At 45.0% G+C, this 24532-nt stretch overlaps 1 protein-coding gene across 1 annotated transcript in view; it reads left to right on the top strand.

Annotated features, from left to right (window-relative positions):
- Positions 1-24040, top strand: part of SPIRE2 (spire type actin nucleation factor 2) — a 45084-nt gene extending 21044 nt beyond the window's left edge. Inside the window, exons 2-15 of the mRNA XM_066582445.1 lie at positions 2486-2529; positions 6723-7067; positions 7150-7218; positions 10662-10826; positions 12253-12339; positions 12416-12539; positions 13868-14025; positions 15510-15723; positions 15801-15910; positions 16085-16219; positions 16526-16593; positions 17720-17747; positions 21776-21891; positions 22315-24040. Coding sequence (XP_066438542.1) covers positions 2486-2529; positions 6723-7067; positions 7150-7218; positions 10662-10826; positions 12253-12339; positions 12416-12539; positions 13868-14025; positions 15510-15723; positions 15801-15910; positions 16085-16219; positions 16526-16593; positions 17720-17747; positions 21776-21891; positions 22315-22522 — 1871 coding nt within the window. The 3' untranslated portion in view covers positions 22523-24040. The remainder of the gene's footprint in view (positions 1-2485; positions 2530-6722; positions 7068-7149; positions 7219-10661; positions 10827-12252; positions 12340-12415; positions 12540-13867; positions 14026-15509; positions 15724-15800; positions 15911-16084; positions 16220-16525; positions 16594-17719; positions 17748-21775; positions 21892-22314) is intronic.
- The last annotated feature ends 492 nt before the right edge of the window (positions 24041-24532 follow it).

The following is a 24532-nucleotide window of genomic DNA, read 5'->3' on the forward strand; positions in this document are numbered from 1 at the left end:
CTGCATGTTTCCTTGGAGGTAACCATGGTTAACAGAAGAAGACAATGATATCAAGCACCGTCCCCCTTTCACAGGAACCAGTCTGCTCTTATGATTTAATCAGAGTTATCTCTGCTGCCTTGTCTCCTGTAACACTTTTGCTGTGTTTAGATGTATCGATTACTGTTCCAAAAAATCATTCAAACAATCGAAAGTGAACGATCGTTCGGTTTAACCGCGAGCCAACGCCGAATGAGAATCCTGCACTTCTCGTTCACCGTTCAGTTTGCGTGCAAACGAATTAATGGCGACATCTAAAAGGGGGCATTTCTCCTGAACTAATGAGAAGACCACTGAAATTATGTTAGCAGGTGATTTTGTGGCAGGGCTGAAATTCTGCGGAAATGGGGGCTTTTGTTAAATTTCATGGCAAGGAATGACAATTTATTGCAATTTATCTGCTCACTCTTCATAATAATCTACAGCTAATGCAAATTGTCATTATAAAGACTGAAAATCTGTGAAAACCAAAATATGTCAGTCTCCAAACTTTTTGCCATGACTGCACTTTGATACATAGTTATCCCCAGTATAGGGAAGAACCTTTCGAATGCTGGTTATCCGGCTGCTGCCCAACGACACAAAAGAGGATAAAGGAACTATAAATGGGCGCTACCATACTAATGTAACTATTCATAGACTGATATAGTGTGATGTCATTGCAGGCTTTGCCTCCGCCCATTACGACCTTGCTATATTTGGCTTCTATCGGCTTTGTCTCTGGGAATCCGTTGCGTTGGACGCAAATCACAATGCAAACAGAGAAGGTGTTGGAGCCGTATCTACAGCACACTGCCGGAGCACACACCCTGCTGCTTCCAGCCCAAGGATTAACCATTTCATTGCACCTTAAGGTGCTTTTATATGGGATGATCTGTCGGACAACAGAAGGCCGACGGGTCGTCCCAGCAATAGTCGTTCCTGTGCATTTACACAGCAATGAGCATCGCTAATGAGTAGAGACGGAGCGGCCCAGGGATTGTTCTGGCGCACCCGCCTTCATTCACAGTGAGGGCTCCTTCAGGTGTGCCAGAACCCTGCCCACAGAACACTGAGGTCAGAACTTGTTGATTTCAATGGGTTCATTCTCACCATTTCCCCCCTGTGAGAACCGGCACAAAAAGAATAGGACCTGCTCTATTTTGTATGTATTTGCGCAGCTAGGAGCCCCATTGAGATCTATGGGAGGTGCGCAAAAACACCCACATCTGCACAAGTGGGTATGCTCAAAACACTGCGCACACCTGAGATCACCGGCACGTCGTTAGACTAATTAGCCATTTAAATCAGGATGGGGTGGTTCCCCCGTCCGCATATTAACTTTTTCCACAAGACTTCTGCTCTATTCAGCAATTCCAGCAACCTGATTGGTTGTTTGGTGAAACAGCCAACCCAAACAACCAATCACTGTGAAACAGCCAACCCAAACAACCAATCAGGTTGCGAATAGAGCAGAAGTCTTGTGGAAAATGTTAATATGCCCCCCCCCCCCCGTCCGTGTGAACGAGCGCATAGTATGTGCGCAGGCGTGCACGCAAAATACATACGTTCTCTGTGCAAAAAATTTGCGTAGGAAAAAGCGTATTGCGTAATATGGTCATCTGAAGGAGCCCTGAGTAGGCAGTTGTTCATAAGTGAGCAACTGCCTGTTTACACGGAAGTATACATCATTCTGTTTTCCGCCATTCAGTTAATCGTCACATTAGCCACTAATGGCGGCCAACATCAGAAATATCCTCATCTTTAAAGGTAATGTATCACTTATATTTTTTTTATTAATTAAAACCAGATTGTGAAACATTTTCCATTTTTCTAATCTGTTTTTATTTTCTGATTAGAGATTTCTTTTATTCTCTTGCCTATACATGACGATGTAGGTGGCCTATCTTGTCTGGCCTGCAGTCAATAGCATTTTGAGAGATGTTTACAGAAGCCTTATTAGCTATATGTACAGTGGACAGGACCTGACCCATAGACTTCTATGGGAGAGTGTTGTGAGCATGTTTTGTGTCCAGTGCAGGGAGGGGGAGGAGGTGAGCTTTGACTATCACCCAACCTGAATGGTGGATCCTATGTATATATGTCACCTGTCATTGCAATCCTGCCTGTGATGATATTGAGATAACGGATGAGAAGTTTTCTGTACAGAATAGCAGGTGCTAGAGTATTATTGGGTTCTGTGGTCAGGGTGAGAACTGCAGGATTTTAGGATTTTTTTGATATTATAAATTGTTACATTAAAAAAAATTGCAAAAATGAAACAAAAAATATGTTTGACATTAAAATCTTTTTACAGGAGGTCATTTTCTGATGACACATGCTCTTTAACATTTTTCCTATACACCAAAGGTCCCTTATTGAGTCCTGATCCCCAAAGTCAGTCATACTATATAGTAGGTGATATGTAATAATCTCAGCTCTGATAACAGGTGTTCTTCTCTTCCAGAGTCTACCGGTAGCACCCCCCTGTCATCACTCACAGAGACACAGGTAAGGACTGCATCCAGGCCGAGTCTGGGGGAACTATGCTATGGACTATATGTTATGCCAAAAGTCCTTACTTAGTTATCAGTTGTTTTTGAGTGATATCTGCTGTCGAAATAGCTGGGTGACAACCAATATGACTGACATGAAATCTGCTGTAGGGGTTGGCACCCAGCCTTTCAAGACTCCTGAAGGGCACATTCATACCTGCGCCCAGGCCTCTACTCTATACTCTATCCTCACTGACGTTATGGCGTCCACTTATAATGGAAGCTATGACCCTGTGCTAGATGTGTTATCAGATGGATGTGAATGACGACCGATGGTGCCCATTGACCTATAATACAGTCCGTCATGGTCCCAGGTCTCTATGTTGTAGCATTCTTGCCGTAGCCTCTACGGATGTCTTGATCAGGTATGATATGGCAGGTGTGATATGGCCTTAAACACACATGAAATCCACAATAGTGTAGTGGTGAGAATAGTGCATGGCCGAGCCTGAGACCAAAGCAGTCCCCGACCTCCTGTCTCCAAGCTTCAAGCTTCACTCAGCTGCAAGAAAAGTGTTTATTTCCTGCCAGGGTTTTACTGACGCGATTATGTGGATATGATTATAATTAGTACAGTATTCCACTTGTAATGGGATAATTGCATGGTGGTTTGGGTCTCCCCAAATTCACAGCCAGCCATGCCCTCTTTTGTAGTCACATCACAAGTCCATGTGATATTCTTAGGTATGTCTTAAGGGAGGGCACCAGCTAGTACAAGTCCCTCCTTAAGGAGATCTCCTAGGAAGTGAGTGAGGAGACTTATAAGGCCATGTATGCTACTCTAGGACATATATGCAAATAAGGAAGATGGAACAATACCTTTGCAGCGCCACCTATTGGATAGCAGCATTCCTGCAAATCAATGTCTGACCTTTTATACAGTTCTTTATAACAATGATTGGGAATTGAAAACCAAGCCAGAATACCATACATAGACAGCTGTTCCAGAGTTTTGGCCACTCATCAGTGTGAAGCCAAGCCAGAAACCGAGTGAAGAGGGGCAAAAACCCAGAAACAGCTGTCTATGTATAGATTCTATATTGGTTTTTAATTCACAACTAAATATTGCCATTTAGCCTTAGCCTATCAAGGAGACAAAAGCCAAATGTGACAACCAATATAGACGCCATTAGAGTTGCCACGAGTGTTGCAGGTGTCAAGGGTAAGCTCGCCCTGCACCATCAACAGCTATTCCTCCAGACCCCCCAATACATTCGCACCCTCAGTTTGACTAAGTGTACATGTGTTCTCAATAGTGAGATGGGAGGAAGCAGTTATGGCGGCAGGTTATCTCCTGTGCGAATAAAGGGTAGGGCATGTTGAAATCCAACATGTCCGATCCTTCTTTTACCTGACATCAGGGGGGAGTTAGGACAACCCCACACACATATAATGGTTGGCCAGTCTCACCTTAGGGCTCAGTCACACAGGTGTTTTAACGCGCAAATTTTGTGCACAAAACGCATGCGTTCAAAAATTTGCGTGACCAAAAAGGGCAGCACGCAGGAAAAAATGCACAAAAAGTGCGCTGCCCGCTATCCCCTGCTGCGGCTGTGACAGCTGCAGCAGGGGATTCCTTGGATGTGAAACCCCTGGATGCTGTCATATCCAGGTGTTTCTTCTTTGGTCAATGGGGCTGGAGGGAGCAGCAGCGGCCCCATGGACATAGAGGGGACATCGCGATCCTCTGCTACAGCTGTGGCAGAGGAATTCTTCATCTCTGCGGGAAGTCTCCTCATCACTGAACACTGTGACAGCAGTGTCCAGTGACAATGGGACTCTCTGCGGAGATGAAGAAATCCTCTGCCACATCTGTCGCAGCTGCATAGTGGAAGTAATGCTTCTACTTTTTAGCACATAGCACCTATTGAGTGCTATGTAGCCTGGAAAGAAGAACACAAAAACCGCTTCTCCCTTCTCCTCTGAATCCTCGGCTGTGTCTGACAGCCAAAGACCCGAACTGCTCCTGCTTAATTGCAGGATCAGAGGCTGTAATCCCACGCCATCTTTTTACTATCGTCTGGGGTTAAAGCCCATGACCTAGTGCCATATATGTACCACGCTTGGTTCTTAAGGGGTTAAAGGAACTCTCAGAGCAAAACTGATACAGAGTACTGTCTATTGCAAAGCCTGAAGAGGCAGGTGCTCTTTAAATCCTTGTATCATGCTTCGCCCCTCACACTAGACATTCGTCAGTTTTGCCTGTAGTATTCCTTTATCACCTAGACAGAGGAGGACTCAAGGATGGATAGCTACAGCTTTCTGAAATGAAGATTAATGTATCTACTATTCAGGTAATGTGTTGATTAGAAACGAGTGTCATCCATCAATGAAGAGATATTTGACAGGAACTAATGTTACTGCACCTCATCGGGAAGGCAGAGGCGTCTAGTAATTGGGACTGATTGCCTACATAAGGGTAGCAGTGAGCTGACGGTTCCCATCTTTAGCCATACTCAGCTTTGTGGAGGAAACCAGATGGGTCACACTGATGCTTCTAAGTAGAGGCGTAAATGCAAAATCTACAACAGCGCCCCTTACTATGTGCCTCTATATAATACTACTGTCGTCTTATATGGCAGGACTGGATATGACTTCTACTGCTGCGCACCCAATACCTACACCACTGCCATATGGCGTGCTAGGAATAGTAGTGCTACAATAAAAGCATTCCAGACGTTTTCTGGGTTAAAGGAGCCGTGTAATAAATCTTCTTAAGACCTAATAAATGGAAAAAACTCCTGATGTTATTTATGGACATCGGAGTAATTTATAGGAAGTAGGCCACGGCAGATCTGGAATGTAGAGCAGCAGGTAATGACTTTTCCCGGTTTTGTTTTTTTTACTACGGCAGTCACCGATCCCATCTGCATTAGAAAGGCCAATAGTTTGCCTGTAGACGTAAAGCAGCTTTTCTGTAGGGCCCACTTTTACACTTCTTTGAAGAAACTAAACAGCCCTATGACAAAACATTATTATTTTTTCTCCTGACTCTTCTCTGTATCCTTTGGCTCCAGCTTGTGCAGTGATCAAACATGGTTGTATGATGCTGTTAGCGCAATATTCGCTAGTTGGTATGTTTTTAGGTGACCAAATTCAAAGAGTTAATGCACGAGCTCGAGGAAGCTTACAAATCATACACAGCATTGAATGTGATAGGAAGGTGTCTGATGTATTAGTTAATCAGCAGAATTATTTCTATAAAGACATTTGAAACGAGGCTAGAAGGCGCCTCACTTGTAGATATATATCATTTATTACAATTTATTTATTATCACTGGTTATTAAAAAAGCAAGTGCCCCACGTTGTGGTGACGTCTCTTTAAAGGCAGGACTTCTCTCAGGCCGATTGAAACTGTTTCTCCCGAGACCTCAGTAAATGGCCTTGGAAAGCAGGCTTGCTAATATCTGAATATGTACTAAAGAAAGACAGAGAAATCAAGAAGAGGCGGTTACAAGACAAAATGGAGGATAGAAAATATTATGGCTTCTCTCACAATGGATAGTGCTGTGCTCAGCTGGGCAAGGCAAGGCATGTGCCCTGGGTGCCAACAGGCCACTGTTACTTGGCCTGGGTATTAACATACAGAGCTAGGGCAGCACATATAGAGTATATTTGGCCTAGTTTAAGGCCTCCATACACATTAGAGTTTAGCTATCCAATGATGAGGCTGGATGACTCTATAATGTATATGGTGGCAGCCCAACTTTTCCATGCCAGATGATGTTGGGGGAAAGAAGGATCAAGGATGTTGAATTTCGGTGCCCAATCCTATTGTTCCCCAGGAGTTAAGCCGGCGACAGAGCTGTCTGGCGGCGGCTTGCCTCCCTAAATACGTTTCTGCTGCAGAAGTCATTGTTGTCTACAGGACATCTTCAATGGGAAACATCACATCTCACTCGCATGTACATCTCACAGCATGCGAGTGTCATGTAATGTCTTTAAAGGTCCCATTCAAAACAATGGGCAAGGTGTTCCGAGGGAATGTCAAATGATAGAACATGCAGCCATTTTTAACCTCACAGCATCGCTCATGGGAATAACTCTGTGAAGTTCATACTCGCGCGAGTTTTGTGCATCTTGCCTTAGACTTTAGAAAACAAGAAATCCAGATTAATCTCTGTGATGTCCCCTGCTTATGTTTGCAGATGGTGCAATGTCTGGGCTTTACCATATACCGGGCACTGGACTGGGGGCTTGATGAGAGTGAGGAGCGAGAGCTCAGTCCTCAGTTGGAGCAACTTATCGATCTCATGGCTGCCAGTGACTCTGAGGGGGTCATGACGGACGAGGGCTATGAAGGAACAGAGGATGAAGATGAAGAAGGACCTCCAAAGGTGGTACGGAGTTTTTCAGCAGTTCTCCGCTTCTGTGCATCTCATCTTCCGGAGCCCCAGGAAGCGCCAGTCCACTACCAGGCTGTCTGTAGAGCGCTGTTTGCAGAAACTGGGGAACTTCAAGCTTTTCTTCACAAAATTCGGGAAGCCAAGGAGGTGAGAGATGATCTCCAACATGACTTGTCGCTGACTGTTTTTCCCTAACGTTCTGGATAACTCATTGGTTTTGATTTCTTAGATGCTGATGAAGATGAGGGTGGAGGAGGCAGAACCAGATGGACTTGTGAACTTGCAGAACACAGATTGGGTGAGAAGGAAGGATGGTTAGGAAATTCTCACTGGAATATATTCCATATACCACCACCTGCCTCCAACAGAAAGCGGGCATATACCGTGTTTCCCCCGAAAATAAGACAGTGTCTTATATTAATTTTTGTTCAAAAAGGTTTAACTTTTTTACATGTATCGCTGCCTGGACACTATTTAAAATGACTTTTTAAATTAACTGTTAGCAGGGCTTAATTTTGAAGTAGGGCTTATATTTCAAGCATCCTCAAAAAGCCTGAAAAATCATTTTGCATCCTCAAAACTTCTAGAGAATCATGCTATGTCTTATTTTCAGGGTATGTCTTATTTTCAGGGTAACAGGGTACTTACCAATGTACTGATACAAGAGGGCAGGTAGAAGCACCACATTCCTCAACATATAGACAGCCTACTATATGGAGGAGCACTGCATAGGTGAAGGTACTGATGAACAGCCAATCACACACCTTCCTTAGGGCTCCTTCACATGGGCGCTGCGATTTTCGGCCGCCCGCTTCTTGGGCGCATCACGGCCGCTGATCGCATGTACATGAGGCAGCCACGACCAAGTCGGGGCTGCATCTCTCGCTTTAACACCCATTCAGAAGGCTACCAGCAAAGGTAGGGGGCAGGGCGGGGCAGGAGCTAGTGTGTTAAACTCTCGCCCCCTCTCTGCCCCTTGCCATCTGTCGGCAAGGGGAGGGTGTGGGCCGGAGCTTAGCAGAGCTAGTGTGCTAATTCCCGCCCCGTCCTCCCCCACCCTTTGCCGCCATTTGGCAAGGGGCGGAGAAGGGGAGGGAGTTTAGCAGAGCTGCTGCTAAACTCCCTCCCACCTCCCTTTTCCAGACCTGTTTTCCGGTCAGCGTAAAAGCGGCCAACCAGAATGCTCACTGTGTGCTCTTATCTTTTCTGGCTGTCCGATTTTATGCACCAAAAAAAGAAAGAAAAAAAAAAATCGCCCATCTGAACCAATGCATTGGAATCCAATGCATCAGATGGTTGCGATTTTCGGCTGGCGTTTTATCGCAGCCACGAGAAAACGCTCATGTGAATAAACCATAGGGCTCCCACACACTTGCGATTGCGTTTTTTGGTAACGCGATTGTCAATGGGATTTTCTATTGCAAAAAAACGCAACGCATGCAACTGCGTTTTTGGTGCATTGCATTGCGTTGCGTTGCGTTTTTAACATTAGAAAGTCCCATTGACAATCGCGTTACCAAAAAACGCAATCGAAAGTGTGTGGGAGCCCTTATACTGAGGGGGGCGGCTGCTTAATATTATACTTATATACAGATACAACATGCAAAGGGTCCACTATGCAGGCTTACACCCTATTAGTAACGCCATATTTCAGTCCAGCGCGCTGCCCTGCACGTTATAGGCGAACCAATTTAAAATTGCTAAAAAAGGGAATTTACAGAAAAAAATATTCAATGCCTATTCCCTTTTCAGTGATTTTAAATTGATATTAGTTTAGGGACTCACAAAATAACGAGGACATTTGATGTAAGCTTGTGTATTTTGGCCAAAATATTAACTAATACCTCATATTTAACGGTATTTATCAGTAACATGCGGTGCAGTGTTGAACGCTGGGGGAGGCCAGGGTGCCAGCGTGGGTCACCTATGAGGACTGAAATATGGCCTCATTAATAGGTTGTAAGCCTGCATGGCGCACTCCATGTACTATGTGGCCTGACACACTTTGTATGCTTTATCGATGTGCAAGTATAGTACTAAGCAGCCACCCCCCTCAGTATAAGGGCTTATTCAGACGACCGTATATCGTACGGGTATTCACGCCGGGCGATATACGGCGTCCCTCTCTACAGGGGGAGGAGGCTGGAAGAGTCGGGAGCAGTGCACTGAGCTCCCGCCCCCTCTCTGCTATTTGCAATGGGAAGGTCAGGAAGGGGGCGGAGCCTAGTCCCATAACTCAGCTCCGCCTCCTCTCATTGCAAATAGTGCCGAGGGGCGGAGAGGGGGCGGGAGCTCAGTGCACTGCTCCTAGCTCTTCCAGCCTCCTCCCCCTGCAGAGAGGGACGCCGTATATCGGCCTGACGTGAATACCCGGCCGATATACAGTCGTCTGAACAAGCTCTAAGGCTGGCTTCACATGGCGAGAAAATCGTACAAGATTTGTGCGAAACACATATTTTCCCCGAATATGAACCCCATTTTTTCTGAATGGGGTCATACACATGAGTTATGCCTTCCTTCATCGTATTGTGGCACGTTCTATCTGCTCTTGCTTCGCATCGCCCATTATTTTCAATGGGGCCGGTGGCAGCATCGCACCACGTGCTAGGTTCACGCGGTGCAATGTTTCCCCATTTAAGACGATGGAAGAAGCTCTGCAATCCTCTGTCAGCCGCGGTAGAGGATCACTACTTCCCCGAAGTGATGCAAGGTGGTTTTGAGATAAAAACTCCTTGCATTCGGAGCAAAATCGCATGTTGACGAGCGCAAAATTCTGCCGTGATTCACGGACCGTTATCGTACTCACTTGTGTGAAGCTAACCTTTGGTGATATCACCAATGTGCCTTGTAACCGTGGAGTGTTTTTCATTGATTTCAATGGGAAACCTCGCATCGCACTTGCATGGTGTGCGGGTGCCATGCAATGCCTTAAAGCTGATACGTTCTGTGAAAAAATAGAACATTTTCGCTCAAACTGTCGCTCATGTGTATGACTGCACTGAAAAGGCCGTGTGTAGCCTCAAGAAGGTGTGTGATTGATTGGCCATCAGTATATCACACCTGTGGAAGGCTCCTCCATTCAGCAGTTGGCTGCCTGCATGTTGAGGGATGTTGTGCCGCTGCTGCTGCGGTCGTCACCACCACTGCCGCCGCCGTCACCTGCGGCTGCCCTCTCGTCGATGTAGATTAGTAAGTATATGGCTGTTTTCTGGGACTTTTTTCTCCTTTTCTTCTGCCAGAGGCAAAACAAGTGTTTAGTAAATGGCTTCTTGAAAAAAGCTGCAGACTGAAGGACTGAACCCTGTATGAAAATATGTAGGAACCCAGTGATATCAATGGGGTCTATTTTCTGCGTATTGTGTGCGTAAATACACCCGTGTGAAGCCGCCCTGCAAAGAGAGCATGGAGCCATGGCCATGTAATTTGGTAACACCCAACCCCATGTCAGAACTGAAAGCTCCTTCCAGCTGGATCCCTTAATCCCCGCGATGTTCTGCAGGAGGCACCTGTGTTAATCCCTGCAGTGAGCGCTCCTGGACCTCCGGCAGCCGTGTCTTGTGTACCATGGCTTGCAGTCATTGTGTGTCCCGCAGCCTTACGTTCACTGTTTGTGTAGCGCTCTGCTCGGTGCTGTGTGCTGCACAGAACATGCTGTGTTGCGTGTGCGCGTTGCACAGCTGTACACGCTCTGCGGTGTGCTCGGTGCTGTACACGTCACACTTTGTCTCTTGCGCTCTACAGGCACGCTTGTGGGTGCAGCTGATGAGAGATCTGCGGCATGGGGTACAGCTGAAGAAGGTGCGGGAGAAGACCTTTAACTCTTTGCCCACTGAGTACCAACTCACTCCATTTGAGATGCTTATGCAAGACATCAGGGCGCGAAACTACAAGCTGCGCAAGGTGATGGTGAGTGCTCCGCAGCAAGGGCTGCACAAGTTATCCCACTGGATATCCTCTATATCTCATGCTGTGTTTTGCAAGAAAACTGTAGCAAAACTGCAGATTTTTTGCAAAAATATTGCCAAACCCACAATGTATGGATTGTTTTACGTAGCTATAACTGCTCAAAATAGTCTTTGAAGTCATGATAGGGGTACACCCAGCTGTCCATGTCACCTAAATGGCAACCTAGGTTGCTCTGTTTTGGACAATCTCTACTTGTTTGAAGGGTCCTTTTTACAATGGTCACAAACTGATCCCCAGTGATCAGGTGTAATCTGTGGGGAAAGCTGGCAACGTGTTCAATCTCTCTGCAGCACCCCCACAGGTGAAATGAAGTATTACACCATGCCTAATTAAATCGCTGTGTTTTCTCGCAGTACTTTTGTGAAATTGTGATCCTCAGGCATGTGCTTCACGCGCATCAAAGGATCGTAGATGTTTTCCATGGGGAAACCTCCCATCACACGGCATGTGAGTGGCATACAATGTCTTTTAAAGTCCTATTGGAACCAATGGGTAAGGCGTTCCTTGCCTTTAAACCTTGAAGCATCACTGCAAGGTTAAAAAAAATCACTCATGTGAATAAGTCCATTCAAAAGAATGGCGCTCATATTCCTGCGTCTCAAGACACTCGCGAGATTCTCACCCGTGTGAATGTAGCCTCATAATGAAGAAATGGCTACATAGGGATAAATATTGCCTAGTTTTCTAGGACCATCTGATGATCTGGCGCTCCTCATCCCCATTAACCCTTTCCAATCCAATTTGTATCCTAGTTTTCCCAGGAGGCTTAGTCTTTTTCTGCCATTATACAACGGCGCTATCTGCTGGCTAAAGCCAGTACTGCATGAGGTGACACGTTGGATAGGCTCTGACAGCAGAGAGGCTGGCAATATACAGTAAGAGAACCCCGACGGACGTCTTCCAACGTCGGAGCTCTACAGCCTGAAATCATAATGTCTTCAGAGTTCAGACAGTGGATTGGAAAAGGTTAAAGCCTGTTTTAAAGGGGCTGTCCGGCTTTTAAAAATTGTTGCCTGACATCTCAAAGTGGGCTCGCACTGGCCAGATATTGATGGCCTATTATCAACATAGGTCATCAATGATAATTTATCGGCAGGGAACCCTGGAGATCATCTGTTATCCGGCCTGCTGTCGGTGTTGGTGGAGCCGGTAGCTACCAACTGTACATGTAGCAGCGGACGGTAATGTAGGAACAACTCCACAGTAGAGCCCCATTGAGTAGCAGGGATCCCGAGTGGTGGTCTCCTGCTGATCAAGTATTGATGACCTATCCCGAGGCGATCAATAATTTCAGACCTGGTATGGATGGCTGGATGGATAGTGCAGTAGTCCTCAGTCAATAAAGCAGAGATCTTCTGTTTCGCAGGTCAGTGGTGACATTCCTCCCAAGGTTAAGAAGGACGCTCATGAATTAATCCTGGACTTCATCAGATCTCGCCCTCCTCTGAAACCAGTAAGTCCGACTGCCCTATGTGACCTATCGAGAGGGGCAGCGTGATCTGAAAACTGACTGCTTCTGTTCGCTGCAGGTTTCCAATAGGAATCTTTCCCCGTTGCCGCTCCAACAAAGAAGTCTACACGAAAAGATTCTGGAGGAGATTAAACAAGAACCTAAGCTGCGTCCCGTGCAGACGGAGAGACGAGGACAAAAAGGTGCGGAAGGGTTTTTATATTATAATGATATGCTAATAATTAGATCCCCTGATGCTCTGTACATACAGGGCCAGTCTGGGATGGAGCAAGCTTTGTAGGGGAATAGTGCAGATGAAAGTACTAAAACGTCACCCTGTGAATGCCAACAATGGCTCTTCCGAACTATTCCGCTCCGTAACAGTGCCAAGAGACTCCTGCATAGTACTGACACACCATGCACAAATAGTGCCAATGACACCTACATAATACCCCACACAGTGTGCAAATAACAGGCATATGAAACACTTAAAAATAACACACTGTGCCCAAATAATGGTGTCAAATGCTGCTTAAATAATACCCAACCCAGTGAGTGGGCAAATAACAGTGCCAGAAGACTCATAAAATGCCCAAATAGCATTGCCTATATAATATTGTAGAGTGCCAACAAAAAGTGGTGTACATTTAAAATCCCCAAAACGGGACTCCTGAACGGAGACTGAACCCATCTCGGGCATTATAGGAAATTGCAGAAACGGAGACCAAGCAGAGAACTATTAGTCTCCGTTTTTACAATTTTCTAGAATTCCCAAGATGAGTTTAGTTTTTGGGATTTTAAACGGTGATGGGGCCTCTGGAGAATGTGATGTATATGGAGCCTAACCACGACGCACAATGCCCAAATAATGTCCCCCTCCGCAGTACTCAATTGTCATAAACTGGTTTTCCAGGCTAAAAATATTGCTGGCCCTGTCCTCGGGCGCAGTGGCCCTGTCCTCGGGCGCAGTGGCCTATTTTGGTAGTGCATTAGATAAATGTAGGAAAAAAATTGTGCTTAGAGGCGCAATCCCATTTAACTCAAGGAGGCACGAGGCGTGTTTTTGAGCTTGACTCCTCCGTTTTTATTAAAAATAAATCCTGCATATAACAATAGATGCGTTTCGGGGCTGTTGCTCCCCATTCCTCGGTATTTTAGCTGGGGATGGATGATACAAGAGGGCAGGCATATACATCACATCCCAAAACATGCGGGTAGCCAAACTGCTTTATGGAGGAGCAATTGCACAGTATTTTGGTAGTTCAGCTGCCTTGCTAATGAGGTGAAATGCTGCACTACAAACCGCCACTACGGTACAGCTGTATTTTTTTTTTTTTTTGAGCCTTCTAGCCATCCATAGTTCCTTCTTACCCGCTGATTGGTGGGTCTTTGTTGGTAGCCCCCTATATGACCAAAGGTTCTGGCCTTTTGCTCCTGCTATATTCAGGCCCAGCGGCCAATATGTTTGTTCATAACATAATGAATCTGATCAGCATGTTATCCTAATATATTATAATGTACTCTCTATTAGTATTCGGCTCGCTCCCATGCATTGTGGATGCTTGTTCTACTGACAAGAAGTCTACATCGTGTATTAACCTCTCAGTTCCGGAGGCACAGCGAGCCCGTCCCCGCGTCCTACTCAAGGCCCCCACGCTGGCAGAGATGGAAGAGATGAATCTGTCTGAGGTACAAGAATAGGATTATGGAATTGGAAAGGGCAAAGTTATACATGCTATTATTTAGATTGTAAAATGGTGTGATCTATACGATGGACAGAAATAGTAAAGTGAAGGCCAACCTCTGAACACCAGTTTACATATAGAATGTACATACAAAGTTGAATCACTGTGAACATACATTACTTATCCTGTGCTGATCCTGAGTTACATCCTGTATTATACTCCACAGCTGCACTCACTATTCTGCTGGTGGAGTCACTGTGTACATACATTACTTATCCTGTACTGACCCTGAGTTATATCCTGTATTATAGTCCAGAGCTGCACTCACTATTCTGCTGGTGGGGTCACTGTGTACATACATTACTTATCCTGTACTGATCCTGGGTTACATCCTGTATTATACTCCAGAGCTGCACTCACTATTCTGCTGGTGGAGTCACTGTATACATACATTACTTATCCTGTACTGATCCTGAGTTACATCCTGTATTATACTCCAGAGCTGCACTCACTATTCTGCTGGTGGAGTCACTGTGTACATACATTACTGATCCTGAGTTACATCCTGTATTATACTCTAGAGCTGCACTCACTATTCTGCTGGTGGAGTCACTGTGTACATACATTACTTATCCTGTACTGACCCTGAGTTATATCCTGTATTATACTCCACAGCTGCACTCACTATTCTGCCGGTGGAGACACTGTGTACATACATTACTGATCCTGTACTGACCCTGAGTTATATCCTGTATTATAGTCCAGAGCTGCACTCACTATTCTGCTGGTGGGGTCACTGTGTACATACATTACTTATCCTGTACTGACCCTGAGTTACATCCTCTATTATACTCCACAGCTGCACTCACTATTCTGCCGGTGGAGACACTGTGTACATACATTACTTATCCTGTACTGATCCTGAGTTACATCCTGTATTATACTTCAGAGCTGCACTCACAGTTCTGTAGACTTCCAATCTGCAATCTCTCATTATGCACTGCTGCTTCAGTGTATGCCAGTTTTCTCTGATGATTTGCAATTCAGAATGTTTGGTCTTCTCTCCAGCCACTGTATAGACATCTGATATAAGTAAAATTGGTCCCTCTGCATTATAGGAGATCATGGGTGTTAAGCATGTGCCTACTGACAAGCTTGTTGACTGTTTCCAACTACAAACAGCAGCATTGTGAATGCAGCTGTAGAGTATAATACAGGCAACAACAAAATAAATCACCTTTTCATTTGCATGTGTATATATTATATGTGAAATAGTGTTTGCCTGTAAAGGGCTGATAGCTAGTACAGCCATTAGACTTGGTGGCAGCAGTGCAACTGGGATACCAAGAAGTAAAATTGGGAAGGAATGGGGGAGGGGGTAGATTTAGTAAAGTATGGTGTATAATTAGTATCAACGCATTCTGCTGTGTATTAATTGGGTATTTCAATATAGTAATGTAATATTGAGGGGTCACTGTTGCCTTACAGGACGATGACTCCCCCAATTCTGAGCTGCGGCGGGTGACCAGTGCTCCATTGCCATTGAAACGTGACCGCTCATTCTCCGAGCAGGACCTGGCGCAGTTACAGAGCGAGATGGGACACACTCCGCAGAGGCAAATCCCCCAAGAACAAGGACCAGAGTCCCGAACTCGATCAGGCAGCATGAACATCCCGCACAGACCTTTGCATCGGAATCTAAGTAACCAATGGCCGTCCCCCCTCTGTATAGTCTATTACACTATGTACAGTTACAATAATAGCCGCTTTCCCTTCCAGAGGGTTATACCGACTACACGGGCTCCGGATCCTCTTCACCCAGCCTTAGCTCTGTGCAAGAGCGGGCAGAACCAGAGTCATCCGACAGCAGCTCCAGGCATCGTTGGCTGGTAAGTGTCATCTAGAGCTGCACAGTGTCAAAAGGGTATTGGTCCTTTAAAGAGGACCTGTCACTATTTTCTCCCCTGTTGACTGAGATCTGGTTTTCTCTTTTTAAGGATGGCCATATTACAAGGATCTGCATCCAACTTCTTGTGTCATTGAAGGTTATGTCTCTTTTGCAGGAGTTCAGTCACCCAGTGGACACGTTGGCATTAACTGTAGAAGAGGTTATAAACGTGCGCCGGGTGCTGGTGAAGGCGGAGATGGAGAAGTTTCTGCAGAGCAAAGAGCTATATACCAACCTAAAGAAAGGAAAGGTACCGCCTACAACCACCACCATCATCTTATAGACTGGGGTCTTGATTCCACACACTGATAGAAGAATAAACTCCAACGTTGGGTTCTGTTATGTGGAGCCGCAGCCACAGATCTTGGTGGCTTCAATCAGAGGCCTTCAGTGATCTGCTAGTCATGGACAAAGAGGCAATCTGAAGAGGGGTTTGTCCATACACAATATATACACCTTTTAATATGGGCTTCCCTCATTGTGTGTAGGGGGGGGACACTTGGGTCATCCTGACACTTTATACAAGTCATCATGATGTCCATGTCTTATTCCTTAGGTTTGCTGCTGTTGCCGAACGAAGTTTCCTTTGTTCTCTTGGCCCGCACATTGTCTGTTCTGTAAAAGGTGAGCTGGAGACTATTATAGCATGTAATAGAAGACTGTAAATGGGATCAGGAGGGGCACAGATGAATGATTAGTAGTAGGATTAAGAAATGGGCAATTTGGTGTTTTAGCTCTGGTCACAGGGAAACCAAGTTTAAATACATGTGAGTGTGAGATGTTACACACATAGGCCTGGCTCCATATTACTGGCCCCTCTATGTGAAGTATTGGGGTATGCATTACAATGTAATGGTACACACGCACTTTACTTGCCCTTTGAATGTATTTACTAAAAGGGGTTCTCCAGTCATTAATGATCTATTCTGCCTTCTATTGCACTTCCACCTACACCCTCGGTGAGGAACTGAAAGTATACCTTTATTACACTTCCGACTCTGACCCCATTGCAGAGGTCCAGCCCTGTCACAATGACAGTAGGCTGGAGAATCAGATGATCGTTGGGGATCCCAAGTGGGGGATTCTCCAGTCAACCATTGATCTGAGGATCCAGCTCAGGTTCTGTCTCGTTTTCTGCAGAAAACTGCATAGGGATGGAACCAGTATAAAACAGATGAGGATGCGAACTGTGAAATGGGGACCATAAAAGTTTGTCCCACCTGTTGAAGCCTGTGGTTACCTCCCAGTTTCCGTCCGTATGCAGTTTTCTGCATAAGGCCGGGCTCACGTGACTGGGTCGGATTCCTCATGCGAGAGGCCCACAGCAGATCCCGTCTGTTTTGTTTTTTGTTTGTTTGGGTTTTTTTTTCTTCCGCTCGCAGATTACGCAATTAGTTTCCGCGAGTGTGTAGGAGGAAAAATGAAAATGAAAGTCTTTCAGTGCCCACGTTTTACTGCGGAATGTCCGCGTGGACATCAAACATCGAATCCGCAATTCAGATCCGGTCGTGTGAGCCCAACCTAAAAGTTGTACCCCAGCACTGGATCTTAAAGATCCAATGTGAGTAAATGTCGCCATCTAGTGGTTGCTTTGAGAACTGTAAATCACTGTTGGCTCATTGAATTCTCAGTCCCTTCCTATAGTATTCTTTCATAGACTATAATTTGCATACATTATAAAGCCATGAATATCAGGAATACTGAAAGTTTTCATTGGAAATCTGTTCTAATTAACCTTGTTTATTTCTAGGTCTGCTTGTGGTTCCTGCAGTGCTAAGGTAAGATACCAGGTGGCCGTCCTGCTTCTGGGGTATTGCAGCAAAATTAAGTGAACCCTTGGGAATTGCCTGCCTTGATGACAAAATGCGGTATGATTATTATCACAATTATAGACAGATACAATAGAGCTGAAGTACTGACACACAAACCGTTGTATTAATGAATGTCTCTTATTGAGCACATGGAGTAACCATTCAGAGTGCGAGGAGGAAAGGTAAGGGAGTCCCTAAATAGAATGACTGCTAGCCCCATTTACCCTGTGCAGACCTTATCTGCAATGTTCAGGAGGAATCTTGGACTATCCCCCTCTGCAAATGTGTTCCATCAACATTTTGGGATGCCTTGTGTGCGCAGTCCTCTTCAGGCCGCAGCATTGTGATATGGTTCAGGTCATTGATTTCTGTATTAGTTGAATAATTTTTTTTTTTTTTTACTTTGAATGGCACACGGCCGCCACTCCACCATCAGAGCTGGTGGCCATGCTATTTCTTCTTTCTATCCTGATTACTAGTGAGCATAGTGGGGTATTATCCCCCTATATTGGCTGTAGCTTAGTCTTCAGTCCTTTCTTCATGCATGGTTTGGGCAGCTCGTAATCTATAAAGAAATTAGACCTATATTAGCAGTCTTAGACACCAGGGTAACTAAAAATCCTAGGCCTATGGTAGCAGTGGCATTGTAGGGACAGAACAACCTCAACCTAGGACTATATAATGGCGCATATATATATATTTTTTTTTAATTTTTTTTTTCCCTAAGCCAACTTTGCATCTTACTATCAGTTTATATATCAGAATCCGGTGATTTTTTTTTTTGGGGTTGATTTATGACCCTATGCATATTAGTACTGTCACATACACCGGTGTATTGAGACTTCTAAGCTGCTTCATATTAACCTGAGCACCATTATCCTGATGCTAGCCTTACTATCCTAATAGCTATCCTTTTTAATAGCATTTCCTGGACTGTTAGATATCTGGGTTTCTACAAAATCGGGGTTAGAGCCTCTTCATGGCTCCCCTCCATTTATTTACATGACCACCTGGACCTTCAACTCATCAGGAACCAACTGAAATGCATTGAACCATCTTATACTTTTTTCATCAGTCTGGTTGGACGCCTCCTTTTTAGGGGAGTTCTTTAACCATACTGGAATGCTGGTGGTTCATGCATCAGGCTATCTGCTTTGCTTTAATCACTCCAAAATTAGGCTTTTTTTTTTTTTTTTTTTTTTTTTTAAGGTCCGCTCAGAAAGGTCTGATCCATTAAGCAGGCAAACATTTAGAGAGACCTCATTCTAGGGTCTACTTGCACTCAGTCAATAATTGGTTAGGAGAACCCTACTCTGGAATTTGGGGTCAGCCAGAGTAAGAGGACTGATGGTAGACCTCGTGTTGAGATTACCAAAAGATCTGCGGTCTCCAAGTGTAGTGATTATTTTAGTATCCATTAATTTAGCACTAGTATCGAGTAGATCTTTTCTTAAAGGTTTTTTGTTTTTTTTTTGAGAAACAATTTCTGAGAACCCCAAGTGCGACACGCTGGGATACGGATACGTTATTGTTCTGTCTTTGTCTTGTCAGTCCTTGGCCCACAGATTTTAATGTTATATCAATAAAGAATTTATTTTAGGGTACGTTTCCTGTGACAGGGCCATTCTGTAGTTGATTTACTTGTCTGCTTTGGATCATTATTAGAGATGAGCGAGCGTACTCGCTAAGGCAAACTTCTCGAGCGAGTAGTGCCTTATGCGAGTACCTGCCCGCTTGTCTCTAAAGATTCGGGTGCCAGCGGGGGAGACCGGGGAGGAACGGGGGAAGTTTTCTCTCTCTCCCTCTTTCCCCCCACTCCGTCCTCACTCCCGCAACTCACCGCTCTCCCCCGCCGGCACCCGAATCTTTATGTACTCGCATAAGGCACTACTCGCTCATCTCTAGTCAGTATCGTCATCCGGTGTCTCTTCAGCTGGAGGTCGTGGACGCTGTCTTTACATTCTCCTGTAAGATGTTTTGATCGCTAATTGTTCCCTAAATGAATGCCAGGCTTTCAGGCGCTGAGACCGCAAAGCTGCCCCAAACTATGATCCTCTATAGTCCCAAACCATGATGCTTCAAAGCTGGGATGATGTTTTGGAGTTGGCGTTCTGTCCTACACTCAAAACATTGTGCACTTTGTCTCATCTCTTCATAGAACATTTCCCCCAAAGTACTGTGGAACATCCAGGTGGTCCCAGGCAAACTTGAGATGCGCAGCAAAGTGGTTTTTTTTGTTTTGTTTTGTGTTTTCCTTCCAAGAACATTATTTTTTTCAGTGTTTTTCTGAGGACTTATTCAGACGAGCATATATCGGCCGGGTATTCACGCCCAGCCGATATACGGCGTCTCTCTCTGCAGGGGGAGGAGGCTGGAAGAGCCGGGAGCAGTGCACTGAGCTCCCGCCCCCTCTCTGCCTCCTCTCTGCCTCTCTGCACTATTTGCAATGAGAGGGGCAGGACGGGGGTGGGCTAAGTTCTCGGGAATTAGCTCTGCCCCCTTCCTGCCTCCCCTCATGGCAAATAGTGCAGAGGGGCGGAGAGGGGAGTTAGCGGAGAGGGGGCGGGAGCTCAGCACTGCTCCCAGCTCTTCCAGCCTGCTCCCCCTGCAGAGAGGGACACCTTATATCGGCTGTGTGAATGCGCGGCTGATATACAGTCATCTGAATAAGCCCTAACACTGGACACATGAACAGAGATTTCTGTAGTTTTTTTGTGTTCCCTTTGGGTAATTTCTCCTTCAGGATTGCCCATCATGCTCTTGGAGGCATATAACAGGAAGAATCTATGGAGAGTAACAGTCCTGAAATGTCTCCATTTGTAGATAATGACCATGGATTGATATACATCCAGGTCTTTAATCTCTGTAGTCTTTTCCAGCTTCATGTGCCTCTATGACAGGTGTACTGAAAGTTTCTTGCATCAACAGTTCACACTAACCCATTTTTATTGAACATACTTTTCATTAATCAGGCTTTGTGTGCTTTTATTTAATGGGCAACACACCTTTTTTGAAACACACACATTTTCAATTCAATCTACTGAAGTGGAACAGTTCAGCTTTTTTCAGTCAGCTCTAGAAGTCGTTAAAACGATTTTACAGTATTTAACTGTTGATGACCTATCCTGAGGATAGGTCCCAAGGATAGGTCCTCAATAGTCTATCGGTGGAGGTCCGGGCGAGCTGCCTAGACAGAAAAGGAAGCAGACAGCTCTGACCACAAACTGGTATTGCAGGTACAATTTCCATCGAATTCAATGCATTACCAACCTTGGCCACTGCATTGGTGGCAGAGACTGCTGAGTGGCAGACTCCTGCTGATCACCTTTCATTTACCTATTCTTAGGGTAGGTCAACGGCAGTTAAAACCTATGGACACATTTTAGGGGCAACATTTTTTGTTTTTGATTAAATGCATGTATTTTGGAATGACAATCTTTGCAATAGGGTTACATTTAAATATTTTTTTGCCATTAAACTTTTTGTTGAGGTCACAAATTAGCTTAGTTTTCAGACCTTACCTCTTCTCTTGCACTGTCCAGTACACTGACAGATCTATCGAGACTTAAACTGCCATGTCTATATACAGTGACATGTAAAAGCTGCGGAAGACACTTTTTTTTTTTGGCAAAATATCGGCACTATCAGCCCAAAATGTGAAAAAATCTGCTTTCCCACCCCATAGTTGCCTATGTAAATGTTGTATAAGTTGTACCTATAATATTAAGGCCCCCTGTGTGGGAATTTTTAAATGCCTTTCATCCATCAATATCAATATATGCTATTCTAATGAAATCTTTTGAAACTAAAATTCATGAACGATACGGCGGTTTGTGTGTCGGATTGTGTTTGTCTATAACTGAAGAATAATCGCACCACATTTTATTAGTAGTCATTGCAGGAATCCTGGGAATTTCAAAGGGTTCACTTACTTTTTCTTGCAACTGTACTAGATGTCCATTGTCTTTTTTTTCCAATTTTGTCTCCGATAATAGATGAAGCTTCCTGCCAAGAAGCTGGGGCACATACCAGTCTACAGTGTGGGGTTCGAGAGCCACCAAGGAGTAATCAGCACAAGTGGAAATGCTCAGAAAAAGAGGGACAGCTTCCAGTGAGTAGCCACACATCACAAAAGTGCACTTTCCATCCTAAGGCTAAATGGTCAAGAGGGTTTTAAATGCTGTATAATCCCCCCCCCCCCCTTTTTTTCTCCTCCCCTCCCATTTTACACACCACTCCCATCATGCCCTAGAGTAGAGCATAATTATATTTGGGTGGAGCTTTTGCCCAATGCTCACTGTCGCCCTCTGCGGACTAATGCCATTTGTATGATTCTCCAGGATGAGTGTGGGTGGTGGTGGTGGGGGAACAAATCTGAGCACATTTCTCAGTTACCTCCTCCTGCATTAAATATCTATCCTACACTTGCCTTAAAGCGACCCACCGATCCTGGACAAACAAAGATGGCTGGTGCAGTAGACAAACTCTATTTTTAACTGTAAAGTCATTGCATTGATGTTCCCCTTGTGCCTAGGTCCTGCAGCGGTCTGTCCTGGAAGAATGTGGAGGGTCAGTTCCCCCATATCTACGCTCAGGGTTCTGCTCTGAAGGACGTGTGTTCAGACTGTGCCAGCTTCATCCGTGATGTGGTCTGCTCCAGCCGAAAAAGTGTGGACATCCTCAACACCAGATCCAGACCGGCGTCCTCTCATTCCCAATATCAGACAGTCAAAAAACTGTGATAAAATGCAGCAGCTCCTTCCGCCCTGTCTCCATCTTTTCCTTGCGCAAATATAGAGTCCTGTGGGAGGGGAGAGCAAGTGTTAACCCCTTCCAATCCAGGTGCTTATAACCTCCAATATATATATATTACTAAGCTTCTACTGAATGAACCATCAAGGTAAGCCGCCGCCTTGAGGAGGAGAAGAACCAAGCTGGCTTCAGCGCTGGTCCCTGATATCTCATGGTCTGACTGACCTGCAACATTGAAATAAGAACAGTATTCTGGTGATGGCCATAAGGAGCAAACAGTTGGGATTCACCTATTGTAGCGTTATAGGGTATAAGCCTCCAAGGAAGATGCGGGGTCACTACTAAGATGTCAACTGGGCTTTAAAATCTTTCTGCTTCCGTACTGGAGATCATATATCCACATTTCATTAAACAATAGGTCTCCTCCAGAAGAAGGGAATCTGTCTCATGCATTTTTTTTTTTTTTGTCCCCAAGGAGCATTTGACTTAAAGCAGCATCTCCACAAGGAGGATTGTTGTCTATTGTGATCATCAGAGCAATTTCCTAATATGTTTATCCGTAAACAACCATCAATAATTAAAATTTCTGTGTCTGCCGTTTGCTGGAGCCAATGATCAGCTAAGACTCCCCAACGATGGCCTAAGCCAAGGAGATGGGGGAATTGTAGTTCCTGCAGCAGCCACATCACTGCTATTATAAGCATATTAGCTAATTGCTATAGATGCTGCATACTGTAGGCTTACATTAGGGTTGCAACTTTTGCTATACCCAGTGTAACCAGCAGAGGGAGTATTTCCTGATGCAGACGAAGGAGGCGGTCCTTGGCCACTCTGTACAGAAGATGACGTCATGTTTTTGAGGCTTTAGCCAAGTGAACCCCTCAGATCTCCATATCATGGGGTCTCAGGTAAGTAGGATTTTGGGAGTAGATTATGTAGACCAACCCAAGGAAAAATAAAGTTTACACTCTTTAGCCGGAGTTGCACTTTAAGGCAAGGACGTTCCCATTCGCAGGGGGAAGTTGAGTCACATTCACAACCTGATCCGAACCTTACTGTAACTTGCACTGTCCCTACTGCATGTAATAACCTGCAATCCACTAGCCATGAATTGCCTTTAATGCTGAGCTTAGACTGCAAATGACCACATCTGCTTCCTCTTGTTATATACAGCCTGTATCACTACTGCTGCACTGCTATATAAACTGCATATAAAGACACTGGACCTTAATATGGAAAAGTACAGGTGCGCCGACTGAGATTTAACCTCTTCAGGACTGGCAGGGCTGATTGACTTGCAGGGCAACATTTCGGCGGCCCTTAGCCATCCTCAGGTGGTTCAAATCCTATTTTTGTAAGAAAAATTTAAAAAAATGAAAACCAAAAAATGTAAAGACTGAATGATTGTGTAAATATATATATAATGTATAGGTATCTTGGATAACTGCATCTCCCAGATAGCACTTGTCATAAAATGTCGCACTGCAGTAAAGATTGTTTTTTCTACATATACAGAGTGGACTCCTTCTTTTGTATGTACACATTGAGGATTGCAGGGTGGCCATACACGGTGGATGTAGATTGGCCGAAGCAACCAATTTCAGAGGGACCAGCAGATCAACTCATATGTATGGGGACCTCATAGGCAATGCCAACACTTCCACGATTGTTATTGAGCTTCAGGGTACTTTTACACGGGGAGACTATTGCTACTGTGCTTTCACAAAGGAGCGATAGTCATTAGGTGAATGGAGATGGCTCGGGATGGAGATCTTTTCCAGCCATCCACCTCCATTCGCAGTGACCAGGCAGTCGTTCGTAGATGAATGACTGCCTGTTTACAGTGAGTGAGATATCGCTCAGTGAACTGAAACCAAGTGACTAATGAGCAATTTCTCTGTCAGTATCCTGTCGGCTCCAGTTTTTACCCAGTGTGTCCTGAAGGACTCGGCTGACTTTGCTGTTGGCTACAGACTCTCCCAGCACAGCTACGCCTTCCC

Source organism: Eleutherodactylus coqui, chromosome 11, assembly GCF_035609145.1.
Source record: "Eleutherodactylus coqui strain aEleCoq1 chromosome 11, aEleCoq1.hap1, whole genome shotgun sequence".
NCBI lineage: Eukaryota > Metazoa > Chordata > Amphibia > Anura > Eleutherodactylidae > Eleutherodactylus > Eleutherodactylus coqui.